General features: G+C 48.7%; 2 protein-coding genes across 2 annotated transcripts in view; one reads left to right on the forward strand and one right to left on the reverse strand.

The window, feature by feature from the left end:
- ift27 (intraflagellar transport 27 homolog (Chlamydomonas)) overlaps nt 1-4,879 on the reverse strand; it is a 5,206-nt gene extending 327 nt beyond the window's left edge. Inside the window, exons 1-7 of the mRNA XM_034533034.1 lie at nt 4,532-4,879; nt 3,651-3,730; nt 2,107-2,166; nt 1,950-2,009; nt 1,751-1,868; nt 1,334-1,443; nt 1-813 (exon numbers count right to left, since the gene is read on the reverse strand). The exon at nt 1-813 is cut by the window's left edge and continues 327 nt beyond it. Coding sequence (XP_034388925.1) covers nt 709-813; nt 1,334-1,443; nt 1,751-1,868; nt 1,950-2,009; nt 2,107-2,166; nt 3,651-3,730; nt 4,532-4,565 — 567 coding nt within the window. The 5' untranslated portion in view covers nt 4,566-4,879 and the 3' untranslated portion in view covers nt 1-708. The remainder of the gene's footprint in view (nt 814-1,333; nt 1,444-1,750; nt 1,869-1,949; nt 2,010-2,106; nt 2,167-3,650; nt 3,731-4,531) is intronic.
- A 959-nt stretch (nt 4,880-5,838) lies between these two features.
- Nucleotides 5,839-10,000, forward strand: part of LOC117730902 (synaptogyrin-1-like) — an 11,540-nt gene continuing 7,378 nt past the window's right edge. Inside the window, exon 1 of the mRNA XM_034532968.1 lies at nt 5,839-5,999. Coding sequence (XP_034388859.1) covers nt 5,898-5,999 — 102 coding nt within the window. The 5' untranslated portion in view covers nt 5,839-5,897. The remainder of the gene's footprint in view (nt 6,000-10,000) is intronic.

The following is a 10,000-nucleotide window of genomic DNA, read 5'->3' on the forward strand; positions in this document are numbered from 1 at the left end:
ACAGACGGCCGGATGAAGGAACCAGGGAACAGACGGCCGGATGAAGGAACCGGGGAACAGACGGGCAGATGAAGGAACCGAGGAACAGACGGCCGGATGAAGGAACCAGGGAACAGACGGCCGGATGAAGGAACCGGGGAACAGACGGGCAGATGAAGGAACCGGGGAACAGACGGCCGGATGAAGGAACCGGGGAACAGACGGGCAGATGAAGGAACCGGGGAACAGACGGCCGGATGAAGGAACCAGGGAACAGACGGGCGGATGAAGGAACCGAGGAACAGACGGCCAGATGAAAGAACCGAGGAACAGACGGCCGGATGAAGGAACCAAGGAACAGACGGCCGGATGAAGGAACCGGGGAACAGACGGGCGGATGAAGGAACCGGGGAACAGACGGGCGGGTGAAGGAACCGGGGAACAGACGGGCGGATGAAGGAACCAGGGAACAGACGGCCGGATGAAGGAACCGGGGAACAGACGGGCAGATGAAGGAACCGGGGAACAGACGGGCAGATGAAGGAACCGGGGAACAGACGGCCGGATGAAGGAACCGGGGAACAGACGGGCAGATGAAGGAACCGGGGAACAGACGGCCGGATGAAGGAACCGGGGAACAGACGGGCAGATGAAGGAACCGGGGAACAGACGGGCAGATGAATGGGCGAGAAGAACAACTTCAGTCCCAGTCTGGACCGGAGGAAGGTTCTAAGCCGGACTCAGGTTCTGGACGGCCTCGCGGCGTTCCTGGTAGAGAGCGTGGAAGGCCTGGGCTAGACCGAGGAGCGGCGCCTCACAGTTCTCCATCTCCTTCTGAGAGAGAGAGAGAGTGAGAGAGAGGGTGAGAGAGTGAGAGAGAGGGTGAGAGAGGGAGTAAAGAGTGAGAGGGTGAGAGAGAGAGTAAAGAGTGAGAGTGAGGGTGAGAGAAAGAGTGAGAGAGGGTGAGAGAGAGTAAAGAGTGAGAGAGAGTAAAGAGTGAGAGTGAGAGAGGGTGAGAGAGAGAGTAAAAAGTGAGAGAGAGGGTGAGAGAGAGAGTAAAGAGTGAGAGGGTGAGAGAGAGAGAGAGAGTAAACAGTGAGAGAGAGGGTGAGAGAGAGAGTAAAGAGTGAGAGTGAGAGAGGGTGAGAGAGAGAGTAAAGAGTGAGAGAGAGAGTAAAGAGTGAGAGTGAGAGAGGGTGAGAGAGAGAGTAAAGAGTGAGAGAGAGGTTGAGAGAGAGAGTAAAGAGTGAGAGAGGGTGAGAGAGAGAGTAAAGAGTGAGAGAGAGAGTGAGAGTGAGAGAGGAGGACGTCGTCTCTCCACCCGTACGAAGTCAAAACAACCCAGAACACTCACGGCCGATGTCTCGTAGTAGTCCAACCCCTGGCTCTGGGCCCATTCCTGGGCCACGGAGGCCTGGACCTCCCTTCTGGAGGACAGGTCGGACTTGTTGCCCACCAGCACACCTGAGACCAAGGAACACACACATGGAGGTAAAAAGCACCACGGTCTAGAGGACATCATGTAGAAATGTGTCTTTCAAAAGACACAAAGAGGACATGACAGGCGACCGAATGAAGCGCACCTTTACCTGGATCACAGCTTTCTTATGTAACATGGAGATGATTAACACAGAAATCCAGAGAAACATGCATTTAGAATGTTAAAGTAATAAAGTAATAAATGAATATGAAGTAAAAACACCTTCAATTTGTCTGGAACCTGTCCCCCCCACCCCGAGTACCGTCTGTCAGGTGCACGTCACAGGTTTACCTGGAAGGTGCAGACCTCGGCAGCGAGCTTGAACTCGCTCCATCCAGAAGCTGCAGTTGGTAAACGAGGACTCGCTGGTCACGTCGAACACCAGACACACCAAGGAGGGCTCGCCCCACTGAGGACGAGGCCGCACGGGTTAGACTCCTCCTTTCAATGCACACAGGAAACAAGACAAGCTAAAGGGAAGCAGCCTCACCATCTTCTCACAGGCGTCCATCAGCGCCTGCTTCCCTGCAGAGTCCACGATGAAGAGCTCCTGGGGGAGAGAAGGGGAGAGAGGATGAGAAGCTAACGGCGTTGAACTTCTTCCCCACTTCCTGTGGCTCAGGGGGGCGGGACTTCCTGTCACTCACCACGCTGTCGCTGCTCTCCGGGATGAGGACGCACTTCACGAGCAGCTCCACTCCGGCCGTCTGACGAACACAACAACAACAACAACAAAGCATCTTGTTGTGTTCATGTTTCTGTGGCTTTTATAGAGAGGAGAGGAGAGAAGGAAAGGAGAGGAGGAGAGGAAAGAAGAGCAGTGAAGTGAAGGAAATGGGAGGAGAGGAGATGAGAAGGGGAAAGGAGGAAAGAGGAAAGAAGAGAGATAGAAGGAAGGGAGGGTAGGAAAGGAGAGAAGAGAAGATGAGGAGGAGAGGAGAATAGACGAGTGTAGAGAGGACGGAGAGGAAAGGAGAGAACCTCCTGATGAGGAACCGAGGAGGAGCCGAGAGGGGAGGAGGCAGAAGAATACGGAGGTCTAGGGTGACCTTGAAGAAGCAGAGGGTTCCTTCAAGGTCAGAGCCAGAAGAATGAATGGATCTGACCTCACACACACACACACACACACACACACACACACACACACACACACACACACACACACACACACACACACACACACACACACACACACACACACACACACACACACACACACACACACACACACACACACACACACACACACACACACACACACACACACACACACACACACACACACACACACACACACACACACACACACACACACACACACACACACACACACACACACACACACACACACACACCTCTGAATAACAATGAGGCCCCATTAGCAACAATAAGCCGTGTATTGTCTGACATTCTCAAAGGAGGACGTGAGGAGAATGGCCGACGACCTCAAATATTTCTGCCAATACAAAGTGGTGAAACATTCAATCCACCTGGACCTGCGCTCTTATTTATATATAAACGTATATATTTGCATGTCCTCCAACACCTTTTTCTACTTTGTTAATACTCAAGGCCGATGCAGTGCGGAGGAACTCAGTGTGTGTGTGTGTGTGTGTGTGTGTGTGTGTGTGTGTGTGTGTGTGTGTGTGTGTGTGTGTGTGTGTGTGTGTGTGTGTGTGTGTGTGCCCGCTCGTTAAGAACCGGTTCTGTTGGCTTTCCAGAACCCGGCGGTATTAATTATCGACGTTCCCGTCACCTCAGAACCCCCAATACTGCTGACGCAGCAAGAGCACGTGTCCAGAACTCACCCACAAAACCTGTTCTGGACCCAAACCAGCTACAAGACCCGCCCCCCCCCCCCCCATCCCCGGTGGAGCCGTCAGCCCTCAGCTGGTCCTTACAGGCAGTAAAGAGTATAAACATATGACGTCATTACATCAGAGAAATCAAATGTTGAGACCTTTTTTAACGTCAGGAGACACTCTTTCAGTTCAAAGCCAGAACAGAAAAATATATAAATTAAATAAGTTTACCATGAATCATCAGTGTGAATATAAGATGAATAAAGTTAAACTTTCTTAGGTGATAATTCTTGTATTGTTTTTTGTTTTTTAAACCGGGCTCTCTTCCACGTCATGAATTATCCCGAATAATACAAACAACAAAGCCTTTAAACCACTTGAGCTCTCACCATGCTGTAGTTCTTCTGGAAGAGAGTGCCGTCACTGTGGAACATGTGGGAGAGGGCGCTCTTACCCACCGCAGCGTCTCCTAGGCACACACACACACACACGTATCATATATATATATACACACACACACACACACACACACACACACACACGTATCATATATATATATACACACACACACACACACACACACACACACACACACACACACACACGTATCATATATATATACACACACACACACACACACGTATCATATATATATATATATATATATATATATATATATATATATATATATATATATATATATATATATATATATATATATATATATATGTATATATATGGGAACGCCAGATGACAAATGGAAGAAAATATATATTTTTTAAAGACAAAGTTCTGATACACCAAAAAAATGTTTTGTGAAATATTGGATAATTTGAACATGTTTAGAGGAGGAATTGTTGACAACTACACACCGATCAAAAATACTTTTTTAAAAACTTAAGTCATAACTTCCAGCTGTCAAATAAAAGGTGGTGGAGTAACTCTGACGTGTTGTAGACCACAAAACACTTAAATAACATATAAATACAATGCAGTTATATTTATTGTAGTGTGTCCGGTTTAATATGTTTTTAATCGTATTTATTGTTATTATTTCCTCTGCTGCTGTAAATCCTGTAAATGTCCCGGATGCGGAACTAAACCATGATTACCTCAAAATGTACTCATGTACCTGCATTAGTTACCCAGGTGTCAGATATATACGTGACGTTACCGGAAGTGGTTTTTGGTGACGCAGACCGCGTCACGATAACGCATCGCGCTGAGTAACCCTGACGACGGGTGGATAAACACGTCGAGGGGACCTTACCGACCAGCAGACATCTCGCCCTCAACTTCACCATGGCGGCGGACGGCTACCGGGACACCGGGGGCTCCTTTACGACGCTGGACGTCGCCCCGCTTTACGTGGAAGGCAAACACGTCTCTTAGCAACCAAGCTACGGAGGCGTTTTCATTGGTCCGGTCGGGCGCGCTCTCATTGGCTGGTTGGGAAGACGTCCAAACGCTTATGTTTAACGGTGTTCTAATTCCACCTGAGTACGGTCTGACAGGCGTTCTTTACTCACGATGGGTACACTTACTGCTGTTGCCGGTCGCCCTGACACATTAAGAACTCAAACCGTAGCCCCGACGCGGTACAAGGGCCGAGCTCGTCGGCCGGGCACACACGTGGAGTGCTTAGGTTGGAAAAAGAGCTACCTGAAAGACAAGACGAAGGGCACACGAACACACCTATCTGAAAACAACGTCCAGTGCGGCCACTAGAGGGCGGGGTTTCTTACCTCGGCGTCACAAATGACTAATTATATCACGGATCTCCATGTTTTTGTGGTGATTTGTAACGTCATTGCATCACTTTCAATTGTATAAGCATATTATTGCAGCGGGGTTAATAATAAATGAATACAATTAAAATAAAACACTGAAATACTGTTCCGGTTTGAGTCAACTTGTTTTTGCAAGAAGAAGAAAAGAAAGCCTTTCAGTCAAACGGTAAAGCGCGTGACTCCTTGTGCAACCGTCTTGTGAGCACAAGCGCGCACCCCTCATAAACCCGTGCGCGTGCTCGCTTGTGTGCGCTTCTTTTCTTTTCTTTTTTTCATTAGACGTCCGTCCCAAAAGGAGTGAGAATTGGAGGCGCGTTCACGTGCTCGCCACCGGCTCATGCACAGAAAGAGAGAGAGAGAGAGAGAGAGAGAGAGAGCATCATCAAAACACTGGCATCCAGCTTCCTCTGGCCGGACATCAGAAGAGGACGACGGGGAATTTAGAGGTTAAATTAAAAAACAGAAAGATAGAGAGACCAGGGAGGCTTCCAGAAGAAGAACCAGGAGCTTCGAGGACCTCCTCCTGTGTGTTTTGAGGAGAGGAGGACCAGAGAGGAGGCTGTGCAGAAAGGAAGGAGGACCAGAGGAAGGAAGGAGGACCAGAGGAAGTAAGGAGGACCAGAGGAAGGAAGGAGGACCAGAGGAAGGAAGGAGGACCAGAGGAAGTAAGGAGGACCAGAGGAAGTAAGGAGGACCAGAGGAAGGAAGGAGGACCGGAGGACCAGAGAGGAGGCTGTGCAGAAAGGAAGGAGGACCAGAGGAAGGAAGGAGGACCAGAGGAAGAAAGGAGGACCAGAGGAAGGAAGGAGGACCAGAGAGGAGGCTGTGCAGAAAGGAAGGAGGACCATGGAGGGGATGCAGGCGTACGGAGCCGGGAAAGCCGGAGGAGCCTTCGACCCCGTCACCTTCTTCCAGCAGCCTCAGACCGTCCTCCGCATCGTGTCGTGGGTGAGCGAGGCAGAGAGACATGTATTCATTAATATATATATATTCATATATATATATATATATATATATATATATATGAATATATATATATATATATATCCTGTCTTATTGCTTTTTCTTTTGTGCCTATAAATTGTGTAAGAAATAATAATATTTCGTGCTCCCGTTGTCTGTTTGTGGCACTCAACGGGTTAATGTCAGGCGGGTTGGAGGCCTCAATGGGTCCTGGTCTCTGTTTGTATCATCATCCATAATAATAGGTAGTAAACAACAACAACAAATCCAAGAGGCTGCTTTAGTTGTATTTCATATCTGATTCAGATGAGGAATACGGAGGATTGTGTGTATTTCTTATTAAAGGAACGGTGCAACTCTTTGGTTTTCGTGGTATTTCTGGTTCATTAAATGACAATATATTATATTTCATACAAGCTGAAGTTCACGTCTTGTTAACACTTCTCCTTCAGGACCGTGTGAATGCACTCGGAGAACAAACAGGTGTTGGTTTGTTTTGACTCCAAAGCAGAGCTCGGAATATTTCTCACTTAAAGGATTAAAGAGGAACACTTTCATCAAGGAGCAGAAAGGAAAAAGATGAATGTTTTATCTTTCTAGTAAACGGTGGAAAGTCTTTCTGTCAGAAACTGATTCATTAAAATAATGAAGTCAAGAAGTGGACGTCGTCATGGAGACGTCTCTCGTTGGTTTGTGGACGCTTTAAAGCCTTGATTCATGCGCCATCTTGTTTTTTGGGAATTGACCATATTTGAACTGAGACCTGTCAATCACGGTGTAGACCCGCCCCTAAACCATCTTTATGGTCTGTTTGACTCTAAATGACCATAATTTACTAAATGAACATCATAACACATGAAGCATAGACTTCTATACAACCAGAAGAGTCGCCCCCTGGTGGTCAGGAGAGAGAAAGCAGCTTTAACACATGAAGCATAGACTTCTATACAACCAGAGGAGTCGCCCCCTGGTGGTCAGGAGAGAGAATGCAGCTTTAACACATGAAGCATAGACTTCTATACAAGCAGAGGAGTCGCCCCCTGGTGGTCAGGAGAGAGAATGCAGCTTTAACACATGAAGCATAGACTTCAATACAACCAGAGGAGTCGCCCCCTGGTGGTCAGGAGAGAGAATACAGCTTTAACACATGAAGCATAGACTTCTATACAAGCAGAGGAGTCGCCCCCTGGTGGTCAGGAGAGAGAATGCAGCTTTAACACATGAAGCATAGACTTCTATACAAGCAGAGGAGTCGCCCCCTGGTGGTCAGGAGAGAGAATGCAGCTTTAACACATGAAGCATACACTTCTATATGATCACGTATTTCTTCTTGTGAACTGAACCACAGGAAAGAAGTGTAAAAATGTGCTGTGAGTGTTTTTGTTATTTAACTCTGAAACCGTGTGAAGTCATGAGGCTGTGAGAATAAAAGGCTTTCCACCGGTCACGAGGTCCGGCCTCCAGATAAATATGTATCATAACTACACGATGAAGCCTTCTTGTGTTTAATTCTTTTCGCCACGGTCCACCGATGTCTGGAGAATAGATGCTTCTTTGTTTCAGCATCAAGAAAACGATTCAGTGAAACTCGACAACATGATTTTGTAAATACGACTGGTAGAGATGCTTCAATCCAAAACCACCAAACCAGATCCCGAACAAAGTCAACGCAAAGACACCGACGGACGCGGTGTCGACGCCGTCGCCATGTTGTTTATTTTGCAACCGGTGAACAGGAAGTGACCATATTAGGCCTGAGGAGGAGCGACGTAGAGACGAGGTGTTCCGCTTTCATTCTTTCATCCAAGGTGCACACTGAGATGATGATGATGATGATAATGATGATGAAGTCCTCCCTGACTAAACTAAAGTGTTGAACTAAATGAGTTATTACAAATGAGCCCAGACAACAGAGTAACACTGTCGGAAAGCGTTGTTAATACACTCTGGAATTCAGCTGGTTGGTGTCAGCCAACTGAACTCTCCACTGATTGGTCAACGTGCTGCAGTCAGGATTATGCCGCGCCTTGTTTTGCCCAATTCGCATTTTCTTTAGGGCTGAGGGAAGCCGTCAAACTGAAGAAGGAGGCCTTTTCGGGCCTGGTTGGCCCAGGGGTCTCTTGAAGCACCTGACAGGTACCGGCAGCCCTTCTGGCCTGCCGGTACCTGTGCAGTGGTCGCGGACGCCAGAAGGAGGTTCTGGCAAACCATCCGACGACTCAGGAAGGGAAAGCAGTGCCATTGGACTGGTAGACCGGGGTGGTTACCATTTTCAAAAATGCGGACCGGAAAGTGTGCTCAAGCTATCGTGGTATTACACTACTCAGCCTCCCGGGGAAAGCTTATGCCAGGGTGCTGGAAAGGAGGCTCTGACCGTTGGTCAAACCTCAGATTCAAGACCAGCAGTGCGGATTCCGTCCCAGCCGTGAACCTGTGGACCAGCTTTTTACCCTCGCAAGTCTATTGGAGGGGTCCTGGAAGTTTGCCCAACCAGTCTACATGTGCTTTGTGGACATGGAGAAGGCTTTCGACCGGGTCCCTCTGGGTTTTTTTGGGGGGGTGCTGCGGGAGTATGGGATGCCGGACTCTGTATGCCTGCAGTAGGAGCTCTGTTCGCATTCTCGGCATTAAGTCAGACCCGTTCCCGGTGGGTGTTGGCCTTCGCCAGGGCTGCCCTTTGTCACCGGTCCTGTTTGTGATTTTCACGGACAGGATATCTAGGCACAGCCGGGGGGTGGAGAAGGTCAGGTTTGGTGGTCTCGGGATTGCCTCTTTACTGTTTGCAGATGATGTGGTCTTGTTGGCCTCCTTAGACCGTGACCTCCGGCATTCACTGGGGCGTTTTGCAGCCGAGTGTAAAGCGGTGGGGATGAGAGTCAGCACCTCCAAATCTGAGGCCATGGTGCCCTGAAGGAAACCGGTGTGGTCCGGACAGAGTATCTCCGGGTCTTGTTCACAAATGAGGGTAAGATGGAGCAAGAGATCGACAGGCGGATCGGTGCGGCTGCAGCAGTAAAACAGGCGCTGTACCGGTCCGTCTTGGTGAAGAGGGAGCTGAGCCGGAAGGCAAAGCTCTCCATTTACTGGTCGGTCTACGTTCCAACCCTCACCTATGGTCACGAACTCTGGGTTGTAAGAACGAGGTTGTGGATACAAGCGGCCGAAATGAGCTTCCTCCGTAGGGTGGCCGGGCTCAGCCTTAGAGATAGGGTAAGGAGCTCGGACATCAGGGGGGAGCTTGGAGTCGAGTCGCTGCTCCTTCGTGTCCAAAGGAGTCAGCTGAGGTGGTTCATCTAGTCAGGATGCCTCCTGGACGCCTCCCATTAGAGGTTTTCCAGGCACGTCCAACTGGTAGGAGGCCCGGGGAAGACCCAGGACACGCTAGAGGCCTTGGAACGCCTCGGGATCCCCCAGAATGAGCTGGAAAGTATCGTGGGTGAGAGGGAAGTGGATGAAAATGGATGGATGGAAGTATTTTTTTCTGTGAAGACGGAAGTCTATTTCTCAAAGACATTCTTTATGTAATGAGCAGAAATTGACATGAGTTGCTGGACTTTATGAAGGAAAATGCACAATAAATAAGGTGTAACTTTTTTGTCAGATTTCATATTGTACGAGGATAGATTGATTTACATAAAATGACGTCAAGCACTCCACTGGTGTGTGTGTGTGTGTGTGTGTGTGTGTGTGTGTGTGTCTGTGTGTGTGTGCGTGTGTGTGTCTCTCCTTGAATTACACTTTGCCCTCGTCTCTCCATCACTCTCTCTCATTACATGAGCTGCTGCTGCCATGGAGACGGGAGCAATCAAGTATCTCGAGTCCAGGTTGCAGCATACAATAAGCCCCCACATAGATACACACACACACGCACGCACACACAAACACACACACACACACACACACACACACACACACATACACACACTGTAAATGATATCCTCCTGCAGTGATCTTGTGTTATTCAGCAGTCCAGATGACTTGAGTGT

This window comes from Cyclopterus lumpus, chromosome 1 (assembly GCF_009769545.1).
Source record: "Cyclopterus lumpus isolate fCycLum1 chromosome 1, fCycLum1.pri, whole genome shotgun sequence".
In the NCBI taxonomy this organism is placed as follows: domain Eukaryota; kingdom Metazoa; phylum Chordata; class Actinopteri; order Perciformes; family Cyclopteridae; genus Cyclopterus; species Cyclopterus lumpus.